Source organism: Thermothelomyces heterothallicus, assembly GCF_042370625.1.
Source record: "Thermothelomyces heterothallicus CBS 202.75 unplaced genomic scaffold P884_scaffold_2, whole genome shotgun sequence".
NCBI classification, from domain to species: domain Eukaryota; kingdom Fungi; phylum Ascomycota; class Sordariomycetes; order Sordariales; family Chaetomiaceae; genus Thermothelomyces; species Thermothelomyces heterothallicus.
This window is the reverse complement of record NW_027192563.1, coordinates 412,453-438,249: the sequence shown is the minus strand read 5'-3', so window position 1 is coordinate 438,249 and position 25,797 is coordinate 412,453. Positions and strand designations below refer to the sequence as shown.

Below are 25,797 nucleotides of genomic sequence, written 5' to 3'. Positions count from 1 at the left end.
GTGCTGCGTAACCCCACCAACCCGCCTTGCCCCTCCCGCCTGCCCATAAAAACTTCGACCCCTCCTCAAATCTTCTTCGATTCTTCCTCTTCACTTCCTCGTCGGCATACCTGATTCAAGCAATCACCTGCCACTTTCAAGTGCGTATACCATCATCGATACACTGGTTCTTGACAAGTACATCGTCTCTAACTTTCCTTTTCGCAGTTTTCATTAAGCGCAAGTCGCCAGTTTCGTTCTTCAGAACACAAATACCGTCAAAATGGGGTAAGTCACGTCGACACATTCCAGCCCTGAGCAAAGGGCTCCCAACTACGAGAATCATCGCTAACTCTGGCGACAGCAAGGAGGAGAAGACCCACATCAACGTGGTCGTTATCGGGTTCGTCTACCCTCAATTTTTGCGGCGTCGTAACGCTGTTTTGTCACGGGCCCGGGAACTAACGTTCAGCGACATAGCCACGTCGACTCCGGCAAGTCCACGACTGTAAGCATTACCTGCTGGCCAATACGGCACTCTGGGGAAGCGTTGAACATCTTACTGACAGTTTGCAGACCGGCCATCTGATCTACAAGTGCGGTGGTATCGACAAGCGTACCATCGAGAAGTTCGAGAAGGTCAGTAAGATTCGAATTCTGATGAATTTTCTTTTGCACATTATTGCCTAAATTCCATGGCATCTTTACTACCCCTACCCCGTTCGATATTTTTTGGCTCGACCGTTCTGCCTTTGTGTGGTTACCCCTCTCTTATCAAAGCGGGGGAGGGGCACGCACAACAAGCAGATAAGGAAATTTTTTCCAGGCCACGATCCACCCGCCCCGCCCTTTCCATCCGCCATCCACATGTGGCGCAGTGCCAAGAAGCTGGGGGCTGACAGAACAACAGGAAGCCGCTGAGCTCGGCAAGGGTTCCTTCAAGTATGCCTGGGTGCTTGACAAGCTCAAGGCCGAGCGTGAGCGTGGTATCACCATCGACATTGCCCTCTGGAAGTTCGAGACTCCCAAGTACTATGTCACCGTCATCGGTAAGCCTAGATCCCAAACTTTTCTCTTCACCCGCGACATGGCTGACATTCCCAATCTCAGATGCCCCCGGCCATCGTGACTTCATCAAGAACATGATCACTGGTACCTCCCAGGCCGACTGCGCTATTCTCATCATTGCCGCTGGTACTGGTGAGTTCGAGGCCGGTATCTCCAAGGATGGCCAGACCCGTGAGCACGCTCTGCTCGCCTACACCCTGGGTGTCAAGCAGCTCATCGTCGCCATCAACAAGATGGACACCACTGGATGGTCCGAGGCTCGCTACGAGGAAATTATCAAGGAGACCTCCAACTTCATCAAGAAGGTCGGCTACAACCCCAAGGCCGTTCCCTTCGTTCCCATCTCTGGCTTCAACGGCGACAACATGCTTGAGGTCACCACCAACGCTCCCTGGTACAAGGGCTGGAAGAAGGAGACGAAGGGCGGCGAGGTTACTGGCAAGACCCTTCTCGACGCCATTGACGCCATCGAGCCCCCCAAGCGTCCCACTGAGAAGCCCCTCCGTCTTCCCCTTCAGGACGTGTACAAGATTGGCGGTATCGGCACCGTCCCTGTCGGCCGTATCGAGACCGGTATCCTCAAGCCCGGCATGGTCGTTACCTTCGCTCCCTCCAACGTCACCACTGAAGTCAAGTCCGTCGAGATGCACCACGAGCAGCTCGCTGAGGGTCTTCCGGGCGACAACGTTGGTTTCAACGTGAAGAACGTCTCCGTCAAGGAAATTCGTCGTGGCAACGTCGCCGGTGACTCGAAGAACGACCCGCCCGCTGGTGCCGCTTCCTTCGAGGCTCAGGTCATCATTCTCAACCACCCCGGTCAGGTCGGTGCTGGTTACGCTCCCGTCCTTGACTGCCACACCGCCCACATTGCTTGCAAGTTCGCCGAGCTCCTTGAGAAGATCGACCGCCGTACCGGCAAGTCGGTTGAGACTTCTCCCAAGTTCATCAAGTCTGGTGATGCCGCCATCGTCAAGATGGTTCCCTCCAAGCCCATGTGTGTTGAGGCTTTCACCGACTACCCGCCTCTCGGTCGTTTCGCCGTCCGTGACATGCGCCAGACCGTCGCTGTCGGTGTCATCAAGAAGGTCGAGAAGTCGACTGGTGGTGCCGGCAAGGTCACCAAGTCCGCTGCCAAGGCTGCCAAGAAATAAACAGTTTCTTGCCGTAGCAAACAAAAAAACTCACTTCAGGGATTCGAGGCCGCTTGGCTCTCACGCGAGATCGCGTCGCGGTTATAACCGCGATGCTATGATTGACATGAGCACCAGGTCGTTTTGTTATGGGGCACAACCGAGGAGAAATGGTCGGGGATCCTGCGCATCAAAACTTCTCGTGATGGTGCTTAGTACGAAATAGAGTCTCTAGAAGTGATCACGAAGGTCATGATTTCCCAGTTCTCGTGCTCCCGCTGCTGTTCAATGTTGGTGACACTTGTCCAGTGAGGTGATGTGTAACTGCAAGCGAACTTTGGACGAATTGTACCTCCGTATGGAGATGCCTTTAAAGAATGTCTTGAACTCTCTCTGCCAACCCCCGCCATCGTCATTCAGCTCTCGAACACTCGCTTGCTGCTTAGGTACATGGTTATTTTACTTTTTAAATCTTGGTTAGCGGAGGGGGCCCAAGTCTTCTTTGATGTGGTTACATATTGATACACTCGAGTCTATCCTACAATGCTCTGTACATTTCCTTTAGCATCTTATGACCGTTTCGCATGCCATTTCAACCGGCCCTTCTCGTGAACAATTTCGGACGCGACTCGTAGGAACTCTTCCAACCCCACGGGCCTCGCCAGAATCACTGCCCTTGCCTGAGCCTCGGCGTCGGTAAGCGCGGGCGACTTGTCGGGCGAGTTCTTGCTGTGCGAGATGAACCGCGCCCTGGGCCTGACCTCGTCGTCGACGAGCTCGTCTTCGTCGACGACCTCGGCTACCCCGGACTGGGAAGACTCGACGTCTTCGGGGGGCGGCGCGGCGACGCGCACCGCCTCGAGGGAGAGCTCGGCGCGCTCGCCCCCGCGCTGGCCCGCCTGGATGCTGGTGTAGCGCAGCCTGAGGTTTTCGTACTCGGCAGTCACGGTGCGCTGGACTTGGATCGAGGCGAAGGTGTAGTCGACCCGGACCTTGTCGTCGTCGCCGCCGCCGCCGCCGTTGTTATTGGGCGTGGCGGTGCCGTCGTCTTGGGAAGTTGCGGTCGGGGTGAGGAGCCTGCGCGGAAGGTGCACGCCCAAGAGCACGGGCGGGGTGCTGAGCTTGCCGGCCCAGGGGCGCAAGTCGGACTTGGTGACGAAGGTGATGATGGAGGGGACGTGCTGCTCGATGCTTGCGCCCGGGAGGCTGAAGTAGCGTCGCTGGACCAGACGGGCGTCGACGGGGGCCGCGGGGAAGAGCACGTCGCCGATAAAAGTCTCCTTGACGGCGCGGAGAGAGGTGAGTGCTTTGACCTCTACGTGATCGGCCTCGACGAGGAGCTCGAGGTCTGGCGCGGAGGCGGCGAGGTCTGAGGGTACGTCGGGGGACGGAGAGAAGCGGATGACGGTGGTGGAATGCCAAAGGCCCTCTTCCTTCAGGTTGTTTGGTACGTTGAGACTGCCAAGGGCGGGGAGAATGGGGACGAAGGTGCGGGGGAGGGAGGTGTCCAATTGTGCTTCCGGTTCGGGTGACGGGGTACTCGACGTTGCGGATGATTTCTGACGAGCGAAAACGACGTGCCCAAAAACAACGCTCGTATCTGTTTGCGCCTCGGTAGACCAGCCTGGGGATGAAGGCTCAGACTCGGGATCTTCTGCTACTCTGACGGGATCCGAGTGCTTGACGGTCTTTTCTCCCCTCAAACTAAAAGGAAGGATATCCGCTGGGACCGAGCCCGATGCGGGTTTGGAGTCGGCATTCCAGTGGGGCACGGCAGCAGTCCATCTCTCCCACTTGGCGGAGCGCTCCTGCCACGGGAGTTTCTGTTCCGGGTTGAGGGCGGGAAGGTACCGGCCCTGGTGGATAAGGTCCTCCGGCACTACCCTCAAGGCCGTCGACACACCGGTTTTAGGCCCGTACGCATGGCGCAGGAAACGCAATACGGTCTCGCAGGCGTTCTCGAAGTTCTCGTCGCGCTGGGGCATATGGATCCAAGTGACGACAACCTAGCAGGGCAAATATTGATCAGCAGCTGTTGGCTCAGAAGAACCGACCGACGACAATATCAACGTAATATCAACGTACCTTCTTGCCCGACGGATCGAGGCGTGTCACCGTGTTGGTCACACGCCCAACTTCCTCGAGGATGCGGGGTTCGAGAGGTTCAGGGGAGACAAGGTCGGTCTCGAACTCGCTTGTGCGGGCTTTAGAGAGCACCCCATGGATCCGGTCAACAATCGCATCGGCCGCGTGCTTAGGAGCCACGACGGAGACCAATCGGGATTCCCGAATGAGTCTGACCTCTCTCACATGGGCTAGAATAGCTCGCTGCGTCCCTTCCAGCCATCTCCTATTGCCCACTAGCGGCACAAAAATGTCAGCTCGGCGGGCAAATAAACGGACAGCTGGGTGGGGTTTTCGCTTGACGTACGGGTCAGAAGAGAGAACTCGACGTCACGCAGACGCAGGCTGAGATATCCGTCCCTGTCAAGAACGCTCTGGCTGCACAGGTCCCAGCAATTGCGCATCAAACGGACAGCGAGCCGGGCTTTCGGGGCCATGCCCTTGGTGATGTAGCCGGCGAGGTGAGGCTCCACAACGTCTACTCCATTCTCAGATATCGGCGTCCATGGTTGATGCTCCAGGACCCAAGGAGGCAGTTCCTGAGCAGCGTCCTCATGCGTGTCCTCTTGGTTCAGCTGCTGTATCGCTTCATATTCCCGCACGTAGCGGGTCAATTGCGCGTTGGTGAACCCGTCGACAAGGGTGTCTCTGAGTTGTGTGAAGGCTTTGTCGCTCAGGATCCGCTTGTCTTTTGGTCGCAATTCGTGAATGTTGAGTAGAACATCCTCGGAGTCGGCAGCTGCGTCTTCGTCGACGAGCAAGCTCGCAGGATCGACGTGCGTTTCCGGCGCATCGCTGTCGGGCTTCAGCTCGGCAAGCTGGCGCTTCTTCTTGCGGGTGCGCTTCTCCCGCAGGACGATGGCAGACCCTGGCTTTCCCAGCATGGCGACGTCGAGGCCTTCTTGCTCGGGCGTGACGATCTGGCCGCGGGACGTGTACGTGCGTTCATGGGGCCGCGGCCGCCGTGGTGGCGGCGCAGGAGATGGCCAGGAAACCGTGGAGCTTTCATCTCGCCGGACTGTATCGCTCTTGGGCTCAGTGTTACTCGGTCTGTCGTGAGTCCCGATGGATCGCTGGGCGGTTCGAGATGAGGGGAAGGCGGCGGCAGCGAATGGCGGCCGTTTACGGGCCCCAGCAAGCTGAAGGCGACATCTCAGGCACACAAAGCCGGCGCCTCGGGTCAACTCGCGGCTGAGCATGGCAGCGATGAGGAGGGCCTCTTGTCGCACCGCCAAACCTCCTGATATGAGAGGAACCAGGAAGCGGCGGTCATGGTCGAGAAGACCGTGTGGAGTGGATCTCTCTGGTCTTTTTTGGCGACGAAAGATTTTGGGTGGGTCCACTGCATCTCTTGGACCCCAGACAAAGCTCCCGGCAGGCACGCACGCAGCGCAATTCAGCACTCACTCAGCACATGAAGACGCGCTGCCGTTGACAGGGGTCTGACGCGGCGCACCCCGCGCCGCTGACGGAAACTAACTATGTACACATACGGAATGAAAGACATGCAGCAACACGAGCAAGCACCTCTCTCTCTATTTGGTTAATTGATTCTTTCTTTACGAAACCGGTACCAGGTATCAACTACTACACCAATACAAAAAGAATATTTTTTTTTTTCTCACGGCCACCTTTGTTCCCCCCACTCCAGAGGATGTCAGCGCAACAACGGCGACGGCGGCTGCAGGTGGGTTTCTGTTCACCGGTTTGGTAGCAAGCGGCCGCAAACTGACGGAAGGGAGGCCGTGAGGGACGATGAGGACGATGATATGCAGCACAACGCTCCGCCCAGCCCCGGCGACGTCGACGAGGACGGCGACGAGCGCGTGGGGGAGGCCGGACAAAGAGATGAGACCAGCCAGCTGATCAAGAACCTCGTGCGCTACGCCCTTGCCTGCGAGTACTCGCGGGCCCCGATTCGGCGGGAAGGCATCAGAGAAAAGGGTACTGAGAGACGTCATGTCACCCACATTGTTGGAAATGGCCGGCATGCTAACGTCTCTCCCAGTCCTGGGCTCCAACGGACGAGAGTTTAAGAGGGTGTTTGCGGGCGCGCAGAAGCAACTGCGGGCGACATTTGGCATGGAGATGGTCGAGCTGCCGACTAAGGACAGGAACCTCATGACAACGGAGCAGAAGAGAAAGGGTATGTTTTAACTGCCGCCGACGGACAGGATAAGTCATGCTCGCAACGGCTAACACCCACTCTGTGGCAGTCGCCAAAACCCAGAGCCAGAAAGAGGCGAGCTCAAATGCATACGTCCTCACCTCGATTCTGCCGGAAGAGTACACCACACCAGCTATCATAGCCCCATCAAAGGTGGAGTCCGCCGACGGCGAAGCCTCGTACATTGCATTATATACTACCATCATCGCCATCATCACCCTGAGCGGTGGAGAGCTCAGCGACCCCCGTCTGCGCCGACACCTGTCGCGACTCAACGCCGCTGAGAACATGCCGAGCATGAACCCACACGACGAGATAGCCCCGAGCGAGAAGACGGAAGCCGTCCTCCAGCGGATGGTCAAACAAGGGTACCTGGTGCGGGTGACAGAGTCCCGGTCCGCGGGCGACGACGACGCGACTACCTGGCACGTCGGCCCGCGCGGTAAGGTCGAGGTTGACAAGGAGGCGATCGCGGCGTTTGTGCGGACCGTCTACGGCGGCTCCAGCGATGAGCTCGAGGCCAAGCTGCAGGCCAGCCTGAAGATCAGGGATCGCAAGCCCGGGGTGCCCGAGACGGTCGAGGAAGAAGCCGCAGACAGGCCGGCGGACGGTGACCCCGGACCGAGCACCCGGCGGGGGACCAGAAGACGGGAGACCGAGGCCGAGGATGAAGAGAGCGAATGACTTCGTTGCATATCGGTCTGTCTGTCTGGCTGATGTCGGAGTCAGGGTATCATTGTTGCATTACGGGAAGAAAAGCGAGGCCCCCAGCGTTTGCAAAGATTCTCCCGCAACCATGCCGCGACCAATGTGGAATTGCCATGCCAGGGCTTGCTCGACCAGCGCTCCTCCGAGCTGCTTGGTGGGCTCATCCCTGGACCATCGCACCCATGCCAATTCTCTCTTAGCATCCTGGTCGTTCGAAGCCGCCCCCCCCCCCCCCCACCGGGGGGTCGCGGGAGGTGTTGGCGCACTTCATGACCCGTCCTGTCGCGGTGCGACAAACACGTCCTCTTCTCGAGGTGGAGGAGGCCCAACCGGCTGTAGCATTTTCTGCGAGTACTTCTTTAGCACCAGTCTCCTGCAATTTCACAGCCGTAGTGTGCCAGGGGAAGAACATGGGGGCAAACGTACCCGAATCATCTGGACGCGCACCTTAGCCCCCGGCTCGTTCTCGGCCAGTGCGATGTACGACAGGAGCGGCGGGTGTCCCGCGATACTCGAGAAAGTGTCGCGATGGATATTCGTCTTCCACTCCCAGCTCGTCGTGTCGGGATGCCCGGTGCCGACGTATTTGGCCTGGAGCCGCTCGAGCTCTTGTTGATTGCGTAGCTTATCGGCCTGCGGATCTGGTAGTTAGGATGTGCAGATGCCGTAACGAGGAGAATACGGCATACATACCATTTTGAGGGTGCGTTACAATTACCGGATGTTTTTTCTCCGATTGTGGTTTGGAAGAGTTGTCGATGGCACTCGGTTGAAGAATGCGCCTGCTCTTCTTGCTAGGTTGTTCTGGGGCGCGCCAAGGGCCTGAAGGCTGTCCCCACACCGTAAGGGCACAGTGTGCTGGGGACTGGGTTATTGAACGCTTCTTACTCCGTATTGAACGCTCAAACTTCCCATCGTTTGAAATCCATGCCGATGAGACGAGAACGATTTTGTCAACTCACTGCGATAGGATCACGAGATAAAATCCTGGAGAGTTCGAGACTTGGAATCGGCGCTTTCCCAGCATTACTAGCAGAGATCAGGCTTCCCGGTCCTTCTACAGCGCATTGCGTTAACTGCGCTTTCACACAACCTAAACTGGCAGTTCAACTCGAGCTGCCGGGAACATCGACGACTGCACAGAACGGAATCATACTTTTGGCATCAGATTGCGGCTACCATGCCTGAACTTCTTCTCCAATCAGCCTTGACGACTTCCAGATCCCAACAACTCGCTGCCGAAGCGGCGAAGATCAGATCCTCTTGCCGTGACCGACATGGTGACCGCAAGTCCCTGGTCACATGTCCGCAATGTTACGAAGCAGTCCTTGACGCGTTCCGAAGCCGCTATCTTGGCTCCTCTCTGAATTCTGGCGCCGAGAGGCCCGGCTCGGGTCAGAAACAACAAGCGGCTCGACAAGAATGGTTCGCCTCCCGGCCCGCATTTGTCTCGGCTCTCAACCTGCTGGTCGACTCCGCCAAGGAGTACCAGATCTCGCCGCGCGAGATTGACGACCGTGTGCGGGAGGAGCGGGCGAGGTGGTATGCCGAGAGGGTGCGCTCGTTGTTGCTGAGGTTGATGGTGGAGGACCCTTCTGGGCGCGGGGCGGTGTTTGAGAAGCTCGAGGACCTGTCTTCCGGGGACGCGGTTGCGCTGGCGAGGGAGGTCGCCGACATCCTGAGCAAGGGCCCATTTGCGCCCGAGCAAGGGACCGCAGAGGGAGTTGCGGAAAGATTGTTGGCCGCGTCGGCGAGCAATGAGGCGGCGGACAAGGCTGAGGTCTTCCGAGAGGCCTTCTTCGCAGCCGAAGATGGCACCGTGCCCGGAGATCACCAAAAGTATCTCGACCTGTTGCTCCACCAGGGGTTGTCGATGGAGCAGGTCGTAGATCGTGTCCTTGAGGAGCGGCAAACGGCAACGGGCGCAAGGGAACAGACGGACAAGCTTAACCAGCGGCTCGATGAGCTCCGGAGGGCCCGGGCCGCACACGAGGCCCAGAAGACCAGAAAGGCGCAGCGGAGGGAGAGCCTGGCTCAGCTGAAAGTCCCAGACGAGCTGTACGATCTCCCGCCCTGTGCCGTTTGCGGAGGAGAAGCGAGCACGGAGGAGTATTTCACTTGCAGTATATGCACCATTCTCGCGGGGGCGGGCGTGCAGGATAAGACGACAGTATTCTGCTCTGAGAAATGCGAACAACAGAGTCATGTAAGCTCTCACCCCGTCCCCCGTCCCCCTCCCTCCTCCTCGCTCCTCTCTCCTTGCCAGCCCGACCATCTCACTAACACCCGCTCCAGCCCTCCCACGCAGCAACACACACCTGCTCTTCCGGTCCGAGTTGCATTCAACTTCGCGAACCACAACAACGGACTCCCAGGGAGACCAACACATCCCCCAACGGCCAGAATCAGGACCAGCAGCAAGACACGCGCATGACCGACGCGCCCCCGTTATCAAACACCGGCGACGACGGCAGCGACGACGACGGAAATTACAACAAAAACAACAACAACAACAACAACAACAACAACAACAGCCACAACGACGACAACGATAACAGCAGCAGCAGTGACGCCAACGAGCTCCACTTCTGCACCGAGTGCCTCACGCGTCTAAAGCAGCCCACAACCTGGTGCAGCCTCGCCTGCGCCGATGCCAGCTTCCCATCCCACCGCGAGGAAGTGCACCTACCGCTGCGAAAGAAGCTCGGCTTGGGAGAAACGGCCGACGAGGCGCAGCTGGAGCCTATCGAGCCAGGTGCTGCTGAAGACGATGGGAGAAGGCGTTATCGCGTCAAGAACATCAGGCAGGTCACGACGTCGCTGGGGGATGCGGTTAAGGAATGGGAGGGAAGGAATAAAGTGAGGTTACAGGGTTTGGTTTGACGGGAAGGGCTGCTTTCTCAATGGTGGGCCGGCATGCTTGTACTGTACAGCATTGATTGTACGTGCGTATCTTATATTTTTTGGGTGGGAGGTGATATACCATTCAACCGAAACCCGGACGGAACGCCGGCATCTACTGTTGCGTGCGGTACCGGTTACTTATTGCCGGCCCGCGGGCCTTGCGATCCACGTGAGACCATCACGGTTGCTTTTGGGTTTGCAAAGCTGCTAGGTGATGGCGTACACTGATTGCCCAAGTTTCCCGGGCCACCGTGATCAACGACCACAAACACTGATTGACGGGACAGAAGGACATGGTGTTGATTGATCTAGTAATAACATGGCAGAACAACACCGCGCAAAGAAACCCCGGACCCAGCTCCTCACGTATATGCGGCGCCATTTTGTTGTCGTCGCGATCTGCTTCCACTTCTTGCCAGCCCGCACACCGTCAGGGAAGGAGAGCAAAAGGAAAGTTTGAGTAAGGCGGCACAACCGCGCAGTCGATAAGCAGATATCCATCCTCCTGCACCCTCTCCAAATCCAGAAGATACAAGTGAGGAGAAAGTGACTCGGCTAAAAGGGAAATGGGTATTCCATGTTTGGCCATAGCAGGAAAAATAAACGCATACACCGCGAAGGCGTTCTGGCTCTCTCTTTCGAAACGCACAGTTCCGCACCAACGCCTCCGGGGAAAGGGGTTCCCTTGGTCTCTTAAGAGGTCCGACAGGTAGAGTCATCGACTCGCCCACCGCGACTGTAACCAAGCCAAGGGATTCGTTGAAAAGTAAGAGAAAAAAAAAGAAGTCGTAAAGACCAGAGATGGTTTTTGTCGGTGAAATGAAATCGAAATGGGTATGTCGTCGCAACCTGAGCTCCGCTGAGTTGAACCGAAGGAAAAAAAAAAACCAAGTCATTGTTTGGAAACGCGCAGGCCGAAGAGACCTCGGGCGCACCAGGCATTTGCCCCTCGTCCATTCCCGTAGGTGACCAGTGTGTGGCTGGGCATCAGAAAAGGCCGAAGAACAAGGCAGCCGAGGGATATTATCGGTCCCTCGCAAGGCTTCACCGATGTCCCTTCGCACCCTGCTGCTTCAGCCTGCTCGTTCTCCACCCCTCGTACCACTGCTCTCTGCTGAGCTCGCGGAGCTCAGCCCGCCACTCGCTAAAGACGGTGTCCTTAAGACGGACAAAGTCGCAGTGCTCCTCGTTGTACGGATCGGCGAAACCCCATGGGAATTGGCGCCCGACGATGTCGGGCTCGTAGATATCCGGGCTGAGGATCGACATGGGTAGGAAGGGCACCTCGTCCTCCTTAAGACTTTCCTCCGGCTCCTTGCTGCGACGGGTGGAACCGCCGGAGAGGCGCTTGGATTTAGGCGACGAATCCTGGGTTTGAACAGGCGGCTCCGACTCCTCGGCTGACCCAGCAACCTCCTCCTCCTCCTCGCCATGCTCCAATACTTGCTCCTCTTCCTCTTCCTCAATTCTGCCGGAATTCTCTGTTGAGTCGCCGTCGTCGTCGAGGCCAAGTGCTTCCAACGGGTCGAGATTCGCTTTCTTGAGACTCTCCGCCACGGTCCTCTTTAGCATGTTCATATGCTTCGTGGTAACGGTGTCGGCCTTGGAAATGACCGGGATGACGGTCGTCTTGCCCTGCAACGTCCGCAGAACCTGCAGATCAAGGTCCTCATCAAGGCTGCCGAGAATGCGGGCGTGTGGGTAATGACTGCCTCCGTTGCGCTGACCATTGGCTGACGCGGCCCTGGCGGCCGCGATGTTCCGGTCGAGGCGCGACGGATCGAGGACAAGGAAGACCGCGTGAATGTGGGTATCCTGTACCCCAGGGGACCGCACGACCTTCATTTCTTCGGCGAAGGTCTCCTCAAACTTGCTCTCCAGGAAGCTCGACATCTCGCGAAGCTGCAGGTCCACCACATTCTTTTCCAAGCCCTCGGAATCCCACAAGGTGACGCCAATACGCTCGCCGTCGATCTCGGTTTCGAGGAAGTGGGGAATAAAGTTGCCAGAAGGCGGCGCTCTCGGCAATTCATCTTCGTCGATGGTGCTCTTGGATCGCTTCTTTGCCGGAAGAGCAAGCGCCGTCTTGAGAAATTCGAGGAACGAAGTCTTGCCCGAATTGGTGGTACCAACGATGAGGATGCTGGAAGTGATGTTAGGAATGCGGCAAGACGGCAGGGTAGCAGCAGGTTGCGTAACTCACTTGAAAGGAGTGGGATCCTTCCTCCTCCGAACCCTCCTAGGGCTGTTGATGGTGCTGATAGCGCTGCTGGCATAGCTGTAGCGGCCGCGGTGTGCCATGCTGGGGGTGCCCGCGTAAGGGTCAAAGCCGCCGTTGGGAATCGGGGGAGGGGGAACGTTGATAGCAGAACGAGATGGCTCCATGGAAGGCCTCGGAGGGGCGCTCGCCATTTGCTCAGCTCTCCCAGAAACAATGGCCAGAGAGTCGGGACGAGCGTCGCCGCCAAGGCCTAGTTGAGGTGCAGGAGCGCCATTGTAGAGCACAGGCAGGCGCGGCGGGGACTTGGGGACCGCATCACGCTGACGTTGCAGCTCCAGCTCCCTAGCAGCCTGCTGTTTCTTCAGATCACTGCTCTTGCTGCGTCGTAGTAACATCCCGAGGCTGGTACGACGAGGCGGTGTCGTCATTTCTCGATCCAACCGGGTCTATTCAGGTGACTAACGGCCGAGCATACAGCAGGCGGGCGGTTGCGACTTTGAAGATAGCGAATGACGTGGGAAAGAGAAAAATGTCAAGAATGACCCTCGAGGGAGTTGCAACTTGTGCGGCTAACGGGGTCCTGCGGGTTGCAGTTAACATTCGAAAGTTCAGGTGACGCGGGCAAGGCAAAGCAAGCAAGCGCCAACGCTAGGTATCTAAATACCTTACCTTCAAAGGAGGCAGTACGAAAGGCAATTCTCTGAGAGTCGATCCCAGGCTGAGAGAGCACCTTCCCAGATTAGTATTGTTCAGCGGAGAATGTGTGCAAGCACTCGACTGTGGGGTAGGAAGGCAGATTTGGCGGGCTGGCGGGCGAGCGGACGCCGATGAAGCAGGTATGGAGGAGCGACCTTCTAGCAACGTCGCCATATTAGTCGAGACTTGACCCGGACACTTTCTTGTCGCCATGTCTTCAACGCAGAGGGCCAAGGAGCCATCCTCCGGGGCCGATTTGGAAATTGCGCACGTTGACGACGGTGGCAATCCCGCATCCAAGGTTGCGACAGCATCGCGACCAACAAACAAGCTCCAAACAGTAGTCCTGCCAATCTTCCTCGAGGTGGGTGCGCACCAAGGTCGCATAGCATCCACCCAATGCGACAAACAGGCAATTTGAAACTAAACAAAACAAATGCTGTCGCGGCAGCGTCGAGGATATGGACTTACTTAGGATCTGCCACCTCAATCTTTGGCTGGCCCGCGATGGACGAGCTTGACAACAGAGGGCCGAGTTCGGGTTGTGCGCGCGGAAGGGTGGAGACTTGCTCACGCAAAGACAGAGTGCGGAGTATTGTACAAAAGGGCAAGAAAAGTGAGGTTAAAAGATTGAATCGAAAGGGCAAAAGGGAGCCGCAATGCAGCCTTCCAAACCTGTTGACAAGCCGACGGGCGACAGTCAATCCAGGACGACACGAGAGGTGCAGAAAGGAAACGCACCTTCGTCAGGGGCGCGAAGGGAAGAAAAAAAAGATGTCCAGTCAATGGGCAGCGCGGTGCCCGAGATTGGCTGATGCCGCTTAGTTAGAGGATGGGGAGGTACAGGAAGGCACACCTGGAGCGCAATTAGGCCCAGGGACAAACTAAAACCGAATGGACCCGGGCTTGCAACGTGCTGCACCCTTCAATTCGCGCCAAGCGCAGGGCACACTAATAAACAAGAGCGACCAGAGCACGCTCGGTCCGGCTTTCGATTCCATGGCGTTGCTGACAGTCGTGTTCTAGAAGCCTGGACATGGAAGCCATTCACCAAGGATCCAACACTAAACATATGCAGGTACATATGTATGTACATGAGTACGCTGTCTACCAAGGGTCTCCGCGATCACATCTTACCATGCGCTAGCGTAGGCCCTGCTAGCTCTGCATGTTCGGCTTGCATGTTCGGCTTGCTTCTCACGGCATCTTGTGCCTGACGTTTCTGACGGGGAAGCGATGGACCCGGCGCAGATGGACCGTGAGCGCCAGGGTCCGACGCCTGGGAGAGCGTCCCCACATCGGAGACGTGCCCCTTTCCACTGCAGCCGGCCGCGCTAAACTGGCGCCCCGCGAGCATGAAGGATACGCTAACCAATCACGAAGCTCGAATCCGGCCTTTCGGAGGAACGCGCCGAATGAGATACTCTGTAGTTACCCTGATGTCCACCCAACGCGCGTCGCCAGAGAAGGCTTCAGTTCTCGATTCGCGCGCTTTGAGACATTCATCAACCAAGAAACTTGTTTTCTTTTTGGAGTTCCGAGAGACGGTGTGACGAGTAGCCTAATAAGCGCCCTCCTCCCCCCTCCCAAGACCGGTTGCCTACCGAACATTCATCAGTAACTAGACCAAAGCAAGTACCTCTGCGAAATCAGCCGAAAAATTTGAGGAGCTCTGTGTACAGAGTAAAAGAGGCAAAGGTGTCACGGAAGAAACGACACCAGGTTTTGGGTTTAGCTCGGTTCGATGAATGGGCGATCATTAGCTTCTTTTAATCTCAGCGTTTCCTTTTCACTTTCTCGAAACTGGAGCACCTCGGTTGGCGCTAGGTCGCATGGATGGACGATAACGTTAGCGTTAATGCCCAAAAATCTCCAGACGGGAACCGACCTGGTGGGTCTGTGGAATTGAGTTTTGGTGCGTTTCAAAGCCCTGCAACGGAAACGGAAATTGCCCCGCGGACGAGTAACTAACGCCAACCAGGATGTGCCAAGATTACCGTGCTGCGTCCTGTGTAAGTACAAAGCATCTCATAAAGGGCCATTCCCTTCTGCCTGCGATTTCATCATCATCGATAAGAGCCGCAAGTACAGATTACCGTAGTACCGTACAGTATGATGTACTGAGTGTACATTTTCTTGACTGCGATAGGCCAGACATCAACGTCAGTCCTTAAGGAAGAGATGGGCATCTAGACGTGCCGGACATATTCTATACCTAGTTAGCTACCTCTGATGTCCTGTACATACATCGGAAACATATATTATCTCCGTGACTTAAGGTCGACATGGTACATTTTACTGTTATACGGTTTGTCCACATCGGCCAGACAGGATTGGGTAGTGTGTCTAGTGGAACAGCCGCGAAGTACATACCACCTGGTGGGTAGGCCATCTCTACGTATATATTGTACACATGTGCGCATTCTTACCGTGTATGAGCGAAGTTGTTTTGCTAACTAGTGCTACACATCCGGGGTATCCATCTATGCGTCTAGATCTAAGTGCTCGTGATGCGGTGAGGTATAGTGAGATTGGTTGGGGTGATCAACCCCTTGCCTTTCCGAACCCCTTCACCCTTCAAACACGTCGTGTTGAAGCTCAACGCCAAAGTCCTTGGCCACGCTCTTCAACCTCGCCTCGACTTCGTCCTCCATGCCGCCTCCCCTGCCGAGCAGCTGCTTCAGCCGAAAGAAGTAGAAGGCAACGTCCGACATGAACAGGACCGCCTTGAACAAGAGATGGTCCCAGATGTTGATCACTCTCTGGCGCAAGGGCAGGTTAGGATCCTGGAACATAGACCGGCTGGCCCATTCGCCCATCATCTTGACCCGGTTGACCGGGGAGCCCATGTAGGCATTGTTGCCCTGCACGATACGCATGTTCCTGCCGATGAAGATGAGCTCCTTCGGCCACTTGTCTTCGTCTGCCAGCACGTCGCGGATGCCCTGCTTCATCCGCTTCTGCATCTCGTAGTGCTTCTCGCTCGCCGACTTGCTGTCGTCCAGCGCGTTCAGCATGCCCTTCTGCAACTGCTGGTCCCCGCCTTCGTACGGTCGCAGGAGGGTAGCCGACGCGAAGAGGTCGGCCGCCTTGATGCCCCATTCCCGGGTGATCTCGCCGATCTTCTTGTTGTCGAACGTCATGAGGGCCTTCCAGAACATGCCGTACTCACGCCGGAACTTGTCGCTCATGTAAACGTAGAGCCCGTGGTCGATCAGTACCAACTCGGGCAACCCATTCGGCAGACGCCTGATGAAAATGTTCCCAGGATCTAGACTGACACGTTAGCAAGCTCTGCCTGTGGAGGGGGGGGAGGAAGAACGAATTGAGGAGGGGGAGGGGGAGCAGGCGTACGGGGATCGCAGTGAACCACACCCCATTTGAAGATCTGTGCCGCGAACAGGTCGATCATGGTGGTCATGACCTCCTTGGTGGAAACACCCAACCCTCCCTTCCCGCGACGCCCTCGCCATTCGGTCCGCTCCGGCTTCAACTTCTGGCTGTTCGGGTTTTCCCGCAGTTCCCGGCGTACCGCCTCCATATCGGGAGGGTCCAGCTTTGCTCCATGCACTCCCATGGAGCCCCGCCCGTAGCCTCCCAGCCAAGGCGCCGTGAGGGCCTCCTTATCCCACAACCTCACGCCTTCGATCCATTCCGTGGTGAGCACCCGCTTGGAGCTGAGTTCGGGATACACCGGGGGGACGTAAACCCTGCCTCGTAGACTGGGTTCATTGTTGACCAGCTTGCGCATGGTCTCGGAGTTCCTGGCCTCGTTTTCGAAGTCGGTCTCGAGCATCAACCGCTCCGTGATGAACGGTACCAGCGAGTATAGCGGCAAGTCAAACCACCACGTGTACACTTTCATAACGACCCTGACCAACATCGGTTTGTCAGCAAACAGTAGTGGGAGAATTTTTTTTAAAAAAAAATAAAATAAAAAATAAAAAAAAGGGGGGAGGAAAAAGAAAAAGAAAAGAAACTCTGCGTGCTATGAAGTGGTCCTTTCTCTTCCCATCATTTTCTCTCTCTTCTCCCTATTTCATATTCTGAAGCAGTTAACTAACTCACTTGAAAGCCCAAAGGTCCCACCCAATCTGCTTCGCGATCTCGGGTTTCTGAATCTTGACGGCCACCTCCCTCCCGTCCGGCAGCCTCGCCCAGTGGACCTGGGCGACGGAGGCGCTGGCCCTCGCGGTCCTCTCCATGACGCCCTTGCCGTCGGCGCCGGCGAAGCTGACGCCGAAGACGTCCTCGACGGTGCGGCCGCCAAAGTCGTCCCGGATCACCTTCTCGACGGCGGCCCAGTCGTCCTGGGGCGCGTCGTCGAACATGCGGGCGAACATGCGCTGGAACTCCGGGGGCAGCACGGCGCTCTGCATGGCGATGGCCTGGCCGATCTTGAGGTACAGCCCGCCGTTCTCGCGCAGCAGGTCCGAGAGCCGCTCGGCGCTGCGGCGGTGCAGCTCGTCGATGCCGCCGGCGCTCCCGATCAGCGGCAGCGGCTCCGCGCGGAAGTTGAGCTTGTAGTCGGCCGCGACCAGCAGGCCGACGCCGAAGGTGCGCAGCGACCGCGAGATGCCCGACGCGTAGACCTGCCGGTCGAGCAGGTAGCCCGCGCCGAGCAGGGCGGAGAGGAGGGCCAGGCGCCGCGCCCAGCGGCGGGTGCGGCGGAACGTGCGGGCCGCGCGGGGCTGGCCGAGGGAGGAGGGAGTGGGCGGACGTAGTGGCTCGAACGGCCCCGAGGAAGGGCCCAGCACGGGACGCGGGACGGTCGAGGAGAAAGGCCGGTCGATGGCGGCGGCGGAGACGGTCGTGGTTGCTGCAGGCGGCAATTGTGGTCGTGGTCGTGGTAGTGGTGTCGGTGATCGCAGGGCACAGCGGCCGACGCCGACGACGGAGGGTATCGCGGGACGGGGCGCGCCCGCAATGCCGAGACGCCACATGTTGGCGGCCAGAGTTGGTTGAGTAGTCGCGGCTGCAACGAAATTCGTGCTCAGTCCATTGTGAGTATTTCGTTAGTTTGGCGAGAGGCAGAATCTCTTTTGTACCGAGAAAAATAAAACCTCAGTTTTGTGAGCGATCGGAGAAGGTTCTCGGTTTCACTCTGCCCGCTGACGACAGGGTTCAACAAAGGACCCACTATTACTCTAGTGTAGGCCGCCCCGGCCGATTCCGCAAACCACCGATCCTCCGACGCCATCGGTCCTCCGCCGTTGGGGGATGTCCCGTGGCGCAAAAAAAAAACAACCTAAAAAAAACAAATCTACCTCGATAGATCGGTACATTGCAAAGAACATTGAAAGATACAGCTTTGTCAGTTGACGGCCTCTGCATGCCATAACTATCCTTATCAACCTGCTTTTGGCTACGTCCTGCCACATACGGCCATACCTACGAGAAAATACGGGATCCCGTCCGCTCTCCCCAAGTCAAGCTCGTAAGGGCCGGATTAGTAGCTGGGTCGGTGACGACCAGCGAATCCCCGGTGCTGTATGTTTTTTTTTTGATTCTTTTGTTTCCTTACTACGGAGCAGTTCGTGGGTCCAGTGTTCCAGGACTAGAGTGGGATTGTGACGGGGCCATCAGATATCTGATGACAAAACAAGTACCAAGTATTTGTGATACCTATTCACGGCTCGAGAGCGTAGTACGACGGCTAGTGACCAAGTAAAAAGTGGAGGTGTCCAGTGGTTGACGAAGGGAAGAGAATTAACAAAGCAAAGAGCTAACAAAGCACATCCAGCCTCAAGTCTGCCTCAGACGCCTTTGCCGCAAGATGACAATATATTGGAGTGCCTTTGCTGCTGTTGCGGTTGGTAAACCATGTGAGCTCGGGGGCTGCACTGCTCTTCACGTACCTTGGTTGCAGGGGAAAACAAGACCGAGTGAAGCGACTGCAGAGCACGGCAGAAGACCATGTGCACACCTGACTGCGAAGTACGGTCAGTAAATAGCGGCCTGTCAGGTAAGCGGTTAAGACCTCTTCGGTGTGAGCACTTCGGTTATATTTCCTCCTTTCGTTTTATCACAGACAGCCGTGACAAACCAAGACAAACCCGAAAAAGAGACAACGCTCTCGCGTGTTCGCTTAACGTGCAAGAGTTAGATAGCTAACAAACCACCCCCCCCCTTCCCCAAGTGACCGTTCCATCGTCGAGTCACTGTCTCTTGAACTCCCGACGTGTATATGTGGTTGGGTGTCTTTGGCGGTTAGGCTCCCATCTTTCGGCTTGAGCAGGTTAATTTGGCTGGTCAGCGATAGCATAGATGTCTCGTTTTCGCGCCGCAACGAACAATGGCGAAACCACAAACAGCTAAAGGTGTGCGATCCATCCTTGGGGCGCGCCAACCAGATGGACGTATCAAATATTCCGTTTTTATCATGGCCGTTCCGGTAGTGATGTAGTAAAATCTAGGTACTTCACATACCGCGAAGGCCACCATGACGCATTAGTTGGGGATTATGTTCCCTTTGGCTGCTGTTGTGTATTCGCAGTATTCCTTCCCACTCGGTCTTCGGCGGCATCCTCTTCATCGCATCCGCATACAAGGGTACAGGCCTTTGTCAGTATCAGCATATCCATGCGCTCGATTTCTTGCCTCCAGGTTTCGACTTGCCATACGGAGGAGTATGTACTGATCAAGCACAACTGCCTCAGACGGTCCCACCGGTCCCTGAAAAAAGCGCTGAGAACTGTCCCACAACAGGGGTGGGGCATTGGGGCATACCAAGATCGTCTTGGCTGTGGGGAACGCTGTCGAAGTGGGCCCTTCCAGGTCCCCAGCGAAGTCTCACTTCGTTAAACGGGTGGAACTTCCGATGCACTCATTTTAAAGCCGCTCCAGTTCGGGATGATCGCAGTGCACTAACAGAAGAACTGCGTACACTATGCCCTTTGACTAGTTATCTATCGACCGTGAACGTGTACTGTCGAATGCATTTGTGGCAGACCCCCGTTGTATGAGAAACACTCCGAGCTTTTGAGGATCTGCTGAATCGGCGAGAACCTATGTATACTACGCAATACAGTACTATGTACTATTGAAGATGATGCAATGTGGGCGTGCCGTCGTCGTGGGCATTATGTGGCTGAGCTTGCCAATCTTGGAGGTCTCCATCTCGGAGCCTATAGAGAGGGGCCTTGTGATTGGTGGGTAGTGGCTCATGCGAAGCAATCGAAGCCAAGAGCTGCAGGAGTAGCATGGGTTTGCATGGGGATGGACCAGGCCCCACTCTTCCTTGGTTTGCGTGTTTCCAAACCACTTCCCACCTCCATCTCCCCTTGCGCTCGAGCCCGTCACTCCTCGCACCACCAGCAGCGCATCGTACCGCGTCTACTCCGTACAGAGCGTCGCTCCCTGCCGCCATTCTTTTCAAGCGGCACACCGATTGAAGCAAGCCAGCCTCGACAATGGAATAACTCAGAACGGCTCCGTAAAAAGCCGACGACCTGTCGAGTAATCATATTCGCTTCGATCAATCAACACGCGCCGAGCCTAGCACCACCCCGACCTTCCCTTCAATTTATTTTTTCTTTTCCCATGTTTTCCACCAGGCAGTTCCCGCCGTACATCGATCCAGCGCCGAACCTTCTTGATGCCACACCACCTCTCATACAACGGCAGTAACAATCTTTCACTACCTGGCGCGATTGGCCCACGCTCTCTCAATTAGCCGCGTCTCGAGGACGCTGGCTTCCCAAATCAACTCTTCAAATTAAAGGGCCTGCAGGTGTGAGCATCGATCACCATGTTGCGCCCTGCGACACCGTTGTCGGTGCTGCTCTTTGCAGCATTCATCTTGCTTTTACTCTCCGTTATCTCGACCCCCATCATCAGCGTTATCCCCCTGGGCAGCTGGGAAGGGGTCGAGTTCGGCGTCTTTGGGTACTGCACCCAAACGGGCTGCAGCCCTATCGAGATTGGCTATGATGTCGGTGAGTGTCGAGCCCATGCGATCTCTGTCTTATGGCCGGACGACTTACTCGTGGATAGACCTCGGAGACCTCCATCCCAAAGACTTCACCCTCTCTGCTTCCACCCGTACCACTCTTTCTGCCCTTCTCATTGTTCACCCAGTCGCCGCCGCCTTGACTCTTATCATGTTTGCCCTCGCGGTAATCGCTCACTTCCACAGCCCCTCCCACTCGCCAAGATACCTGCTGTTACTCTTCCTCGTCGGCATCCTCAACTTCCTCGTTACCCTCCTCAGCTTTCTCGTCGATGTCCTGCTCTTCGTTCCACATATCGCCTGGGGTTCGTACCTCGTTCTTGCCGCCACCATTCTGGTCGCCTTGAGCGGTCTGATCTCGTGCGCGATGCGGAGGGTGGTCGTCGGCAGGAAGGCCAGGCAGAAGCGCATTGCCCAGAACGCAGAGATGAGCGGCGAGAATTACTACAACCGCCAGGCTCGGCAGCGGCCTGAACCTGTGGCCACTACGGCCGTACTCACCCAACCTACACTTCCTCTTGTCAGCGGCGCTAATGGCGGCGCTGACGCACTGCCCGAATTCGCCTCGTATACAAAGAAGGACGATCAGAGCAGCGACGAGAGGATCCCGCTCACTCACGCCAGAAGCCCGTCGAGCAGATCGCCAGGCACCTTCACCACCGACCAAACTACCTATGTAAACGACGCAGGCAGTCCAACCGACATGGCGCCCTTGCGTTCCATGTCGACTACGCCTGGTGCCAGAGATCCGTATGGAAATCCCATGCCCGCTCACGACGGATACCCCCTGAGATCCGCATCGGTCGAGCGCGTGGGCTCGCCACCACGGGGGCCAATGCCTCCAGGCGGTTACCGAGGTCGTGGCGGATACCCAGGCCCCGGAAGAGGCGGCTATGGCCCCCCGTATGGTGCCCGCGGTGGTTATGGCCCGCCAGGCCGTGGAGGTTACGGGCCTCCGGGCGGAAGGGGAGGCTACGGCCCTCCTCCCCGTGGCTACGGCGGGCCCATGCGAGGCGGGCGTACTCCACCCCCGCCGAATTATCAAGGACCACCTCAAGGTCCCTATGATAGAAGGGGTTCGCCCGCTGGCTTATACGGCCCTGGCCAGTACGGCCCCAGGCGTCCATCTCCTGGTCCGCCGTCTGCGCCTGGCTACATGAATCAGTCAGTGTCCAACGCTTCTTCAAGTGGCTACGAGCCGTACAATCCTTCCAGGGAAGAAGATCTCCCCCGCGCGGAGTCTCCTCCTCCCCTTCCAGGAATCGACGATGGGATCTCTTCGACACAGCCGGTAGAGATGGATGCGTCGACACCTAGTCCATCCAATGCGCCGCAAGGACTCCAGCCAGCAAGGGCTCCAAGCGCGGATCACCACATGAGCGGTTCTAGCAGGTATAGCCAAGAAGAGTAGGTTATCATTCCCCCCGGTCTCTGCCGTTCGACTTCCGCTAATACGCGATCTCAAGGGACACCTATGTGCCGCCTAGGCAAGCATGGAACCAGGGACCGGGCCGGAACTCGCCCCGCGTACCTTCACCCCTAAACACCCGCTCATCGCCGCAGCCCCCCGCCGCGTCCGCTGGTGGGTACTATGAAGACGTGGACCCCCGCTTCGCCGAATCCCCAGCTCCGCCTCGGGTCCAGTAGCCACACATGCACACGCGCGCGCGCCCCCGTTCACCTAACCGACTCCAAAGAGGATATCCCTCCCCAAGGCTCACACAGCCCGGCGGAATCTGAGCCCCCTGCCTCACCTCCGTCTCTCTCGAAAGGGGCGTGAACCCCCTTGGGGACTCGGCACCGTTCCAACCGCTGGTACCAGCACCGGGAAGTTATGGGAATAACCGCGTCTCCCGACGTCCTGTCAACCGCACCGACATGCTTCCTCAGCTCGAACCCGGTCTTTAGACTGTTAGCTCGAGGCGGCGCCGGCCTCTCCAGGTGTTAGGTAGCCATGGTCCCAGACTGTGCCTATCCGGCCAAGGGTTTCTGGGCAGCAACGACAAGCCCGGAAATGAGATTTGGTTGGTGACTTTCGGGCGCAACGGCGCGGGCACATTAGCTTGGGCCATGGTGTGGTGCGGCATAACCATCCCACATTCTCTTTTCTTCACTCTTTCCCCTTTGAGGCGAGGGGATTTCTATTCTGTCCTCTTCCTTTATACTCCTTCGCCGCGTACATACGTTCCATTTCTCGTGATGATATACTGAATACTTGTTGTTCAACTATACCTCTTTTCTAAACAGTTACATTGAGTTTTTCCTGCGCTTCTGCTCCAACCGCTTATGCCCGCTGTTTTCTCCCCCTTTCTGATGTTGCCCGGTGACCCGATGGTGCCGCCGCGTGGGCAGTTGTTCACGGGACGGAGCAACAACTTTGACACAGGTTTGACGGTCAGGCCAAGTGATACGAAACGGGTATGCTTGAGGAAGCTCCGCGTTGCTAATGTACATACAAAGCTTCTTCTTATGTACGTAGAAACGCGGTGAATTTCTTCCACCTTGCCCAACCAAAAACAGTCCAAGCAGTGGCGCCGCTTTCTCCAATGCCGTTGTCCTGCTGATCGTCACCGACGTCAGTCCAAAGTATATATCACTTCCTCCAATCAACAACCTCAATCCACGATACCTCCTCCACTGCCTCTACCAGATGTTATAAGTGCCCGCTCCTTTTCTATCGGTGCTAGTAGCACGCCTGCTGCCAATAGATGGGTCTCCCTTGTTTGACGAAGACGATCAGGAGAGAACGACGAGCCTCAGCCTCTCGGTGATCTTGTCACTCTTTGCTGCAAGGTTTTCCCCCGACTTATCCTTCGGCCCGCTAAAAAAAGCTCGTGTTGCCCTCCTTCGTGGGGTCCACCCAGGCGTCGTCTGCTTTGATGAAACCGCTAGGCCATGAGTACTTTCCATTAGACCCAGACTCGCTCTTTTCTTTGTAGCTGAGCAGTGTGGCAAACGCCATGTTCACCAGGGGTTTGGCGATCTCGGCCTCCCCCATCTGGTCGAGCTCGTTCAGGCTCAGAGCTGGAGGCTGGACTTTTCCATGGGTACCCAGCCTCTCGACATGGCTTCCACGGAGACGCTCCCTCTCTTCGCCGATAACGCCAATCTTGTTCTCCAGGCAGCGGTAATTGTGATCGCGCACAATTTGCTCCATGTTCCTGACCAACCCCTCCGTACCGGCATAGAAGGTCCGGTTGATCTTGGCCATGCGCTCCGAGAATGTTTCCTGCATAAACCGGTTCTCTGGAGTTGGATATCCTGTGTGCCAGTCCTCGGCCACGGGCTTGTGTCGTCCATCGTAGTTTGACGGAAACCCGCTCGGAAAATAGTGCCTGATTCTCTCGGGAGGAAGTGTGTCGTGGACCTTCCGTCTGTCGCCCTCCGTGGCCTCAGAAACGGCATCGGATGGACCTGGTGTGGAAAGGTGCGCGAAGCCTACAACGTCTGGATTATTGTGTGACGTCAAGGCGGGAAGTCGCTCATCAAGAGGCAACTGAACCGACGGGCCTGAACCATTCAAACCATCATTGTCATCAAGCGTGGTTAGGTGGTTAGTGTCGAGGTTATATTCAAAACCAATCGGAAATCTTGAATGGTACACGGCCGAGGGTGCAGGGTTTTCAGTGCGGATTGTCCTGGACGCCGCATCCAACGTCGATGGCTTGAACGCTCGCTGGCCGGGTGGCCCTGCCTTCAAGGGCTGGGGTGGTCCTGCAACGGCCGGTTTTATAGCAGACAAGTTGGGAAAGCGGTCGTTGGATCCATCGGTGGTTGTGGATGGGAGCGATGAAGGAGTGCCCGGGCGGCTGAAGCCGAGATTAGCAGCACGAGCTCTCGCTAGAGTATTCTGGGCAGCCTTCTGCATGGGGTTGGGGTACGACGCTAAGTTGGTAAGCCCCTTGACAGTGATGCGAGAAGTCAGCGTATCCCCGGCAGAGAGACTATCATTGCTTCCAAACGCCGTGGGAGACGGCAGGTTTCCGGATCGTATGCTAGGTATCGACATGCTGGATCCGACAACGGCCGTTCGCTCCCGCTCCCGAACCGGGGTAGCCGCTCGGTCGTAATTCTGCTGCAGCGGTGAGTACTGCTGCAGTGTGGATGCCGTGGTTGGAGGTGAACGCAGAGCCTGATCCTCAAGAGGCAATGAAGACAGAAGCGCGTCGGGGAAGTTGGTGAAGGCGCCGCCAGATGGAGATCGAAGGGGCTGCGGACATCGGCGAGTTCTAGGGCGCCGCGACGGCGGCTGGAGGTGTGTAGCAGACTTAGGGTTGTAGATCGAACCGACTGTCGTGTAGGTAGGCTGGGTTTTTGCGCTGTTTCCCGTTGAGAAGCCTGCCAACAAGTCAGACAAGGTGGGTGAAGACTCCATTTGCAGAAGTAAGTTGGGCTGCTCGTCTGCTTCCCTGGCAGAACAGGGCTGGGTTGGGAAGATGAAGGTGCGAGGTGTGGTTTTGTAGGAAACGAGGCAGGAAGAAAACGGTCAATGAGAGGAGTGGCGTCTGGCGCCAAAACTCCCCTCATAAAGCCGTCGACCCTGGGCAAGATGCTGGTGACGAGGAAGGATGCCAGCACCAGGAAGTGGGGACGTTAAGGCCAAGGCAGCGATGGGGATGGGCAAGAGGGCTATGAAGAACATGCATACTATTTATGGTGGATGAGGCTCCTCCGTTGATGCAGCGTTTGGGCTGCAGCGCGGTTGGCGCCCGCGAACTATCGCGAAACATCGCCCAAGGTGGAGAGTAGATTGGATCGAGCCGTTCTTGCCAGTGACTATGTCAGTCTTGGGAGTCGAATCCTACCGATTAAGGACCTGGTCCTGGGAAAGGACTTTGGAAGGTTATAC

The 25,797-nt window shown here is 56.8% G+C and overlaps 10 protein-coding genes across 10 annotated transcripts; 4 read left to right on the top strand and 6 right to left on the bottom strand.

The window, feature by feature from the left end:
• Positions 1 to 30: 30 nt before the first annotated feature.
• On the top strand, positions 31 to 2,198 carry P884DRAFT_235920 (translation elongation factor EF-1 alpha; the record flags this gene model as incomplete). Its single annotated transcript, XM_069439972.1, has 7 exons — positions 31 to 140; positions 208 to 267; positions 344 to 382; positions 460 to 487; positions 556 to 622; positions 858 to 1,028; positions 1,090 to 2,198. Exons 2-7 carry the CDS (start codon positions 263 to 265, stop codon positions 2,196 to 2,198), a joined length of 1,419 nt encoding a protein of 472 aa, XP_069300967.1. The 5' UTR covers positions 31 to 140; positions 208 to 262.
• Positions 2,199 to 2,629: 431 nt separating this feature from the next.
• On the bottom strand, positions 2,630 to 5,579 carry P884DRAFT_216321 (mitochondrial inner-membrane-bound regulator-domain-containing protein). Its single transcript, XM_069439307.1, has 3 exons — positions 4,609 to 5,579; positions 4,263 to 4,537; positions 2,630 to 4,183 (listed from the first exon to the last, which is right to left on the bottom strand). Exons 1-3 carry the CDS (start codon positions 5,498 to 5,500, stop codon positions 2,747 to 2,749), a joined length of 2,604 nt encoding a protein of 867 aa, XP_069300966.1. The 5' UTR covers positions 5,501 to 5,579; the 3' UTR covers positions 2,630 to 2,746.
• A 194-nt stretch (positions 5,580 to 5,773) lies between these two features.
• P884DRAFT_48920 (MAGE family-domain-containing protein) lies at positions 5,774 to 7,262 on the top strand. The gene is made up of 4 exons (XM_069445924.1): positions 5,774 to 5,988; positions 6,044 to 6,245; positions 6,310 to 6,447; positions 6,518 to 7,262. Exons 1-4 carry the CDS (start codon positions 5,956 to 5,958, stop codon positions 7,150 to 7,152), a joined length of 1,008 nt encoding a protein of 335 aa, XP_069300965.1. The 5' UTR covers positions 5,774 to 5,955; the 3' UTR covers positions 7,153 to 7,262.
• Positions 7,263 to 7,443: 181 nt separating this feature from the next.
• On the bottom strand, positions 7,444 to 7,872 carry P884DRAFT_296508 (splicing factor 3B subunit 10-domain-containing protein; the record flags this gene model as incomplete). Its single annotated transcript, XM_069444419.1, has 3 exons — positions 7,444 to 7,521; positions 7,603 to 7,817; positions 7,866 to 7,872. The coding sequence occupies 3 exons, from the start codon at positions 7,870 to 7,872 to the stop codon at positions 7,444 to 7,446; spliced, it is 300 nt and encodes a 99-aa protein (XP_069300964.1).
• Positions 7,873 to 8,119: 247 nt separating this feature from the next.
• On the top strand, positions 8,120 to 10,190 carry P884DRAFT_235913 (uncharacterized protein). Its single transcript, XM_069439971.1, has 2 exons — positions 8,120 to 9,382; positions 9,472 to 10,190. The coding sequence occupies exons 1-2, from the start codon at positions 8,357 to 8,359 to the stop codon at positions 10,057 to 10,059; spliced, it is 1,614 nt and encodes a 537-aa protein (XP_069300963.1). The 5' UTR covers positions 8,120 to 8,356; the 3' UTR covers positions 10,060 to 10,190.
• An 896-nt stretch (positions 10,191 to 11,086) lies between these two features.
• On the bottom strand, positions 11,087 to 12,973 carry P884DRAFT_48850 (uncharacterized protein). Its single transcript, XM_069445923.1, has 3 exons — positions 12,971 to 12,973; positions 12,284 to 12,881; positions 11,087 to 12,223 (listed from the first exon to the last, which is right to left on the bottom strand). The coding sequence occupies exons 2-3, from the start codon at positions 12,727 to 12,729 to the stop codon at positions 11,125 to 11,127; spliced, it is 1,545 nt and encodes a 514-aa protein (XP_069300962.1). The 5' UTR covers positions 12,730 to 12,881; positions 12,971 to 12,973; the 3' UTR covers positions 11,087 to 11,124.
• A 2,410-nt stretch (positions 12,974 to 15,383) lies between these two features.
• P884DRAFT_254571 (uncharacterized protein) lies at positions 15,384 to 17,149 on the bottom strand. Its single transcript, XM_069440902.1, has 3 exons — positions 17,066 to 17,149; positions 16,352 to 16,869; positions 15,384 to 16,268 (listed from the first exon to the last, which is right to left on the bottom strand). The coding sequence occupies exons 2-3, from the start codon at positions 16,860 to 16,862 to the stop codon at positions 15,568 to 15,570; spliced, it is 1,212 nt and encodes a 403-aa protein (XP_069300961.1). The 5' UTR covers positions 16,863 to 16,869; positions 17,066 to 17,149; the 3' UTR covers positions 15,384 to 15,567.
• P884DRAFT_48828 (uncharacterized protein) lies at positions 16,971 to 18,088 on the bottom strand. Its single transcript, XM_069445922.1, has one exon. The coding sequence runs from the start codon at positions 17,938 to 17,940 to the stop codon at positions 17,062 to 17,064; it is 879 nt and encodes a 292-aa protein (XP_069300960.1). The 5' UTR covers positions 17,941 to 18,088; the 3' UTR covers positions 16,971 to 17,061.
• Positions 18,089 to 20,747: 2,659 nt separating this feature from the next.
• Positions 20,748 to 22,359, top strand: P884DRAFT_274669 (SUR7/PalI family-domain-containing protein; the record flags this gene model as incomplete). Its single annotated transcript, XM_069442756.1, has 2 exons — positions 20,748 to 20,934; positions 20,993 to 22,359. 2 exons carry the CDS (start codon positions 20,748 to 20,750, stop codon positions 22,357 to 22,359), a joined length of 1,554 nt encoding a protein of 517 aa, XP_069300959.1.
• A 1,410-nt stretch (positions 22,360 to 23,769) lies between these two features.
• Positions 23,770 to 25,323, bottom strand: P884DRAFT_274668 (uncharacterized protein; the record flags this gene model as incomplete). Its single annotated transcript, XM_069442755.1, has 1 exon — positions 23,770 to 25,323. One exon carries the CDS (start codon positions 25,321 to 25,323, stop codon positions 23,770 to 23,772), a length of 1,554 nt encoding a protein of 517 aa, XP_069300958.1.
• Between the last annotated feature and the right edge of the window lie 474 nt (positions 25,324 to 25,797).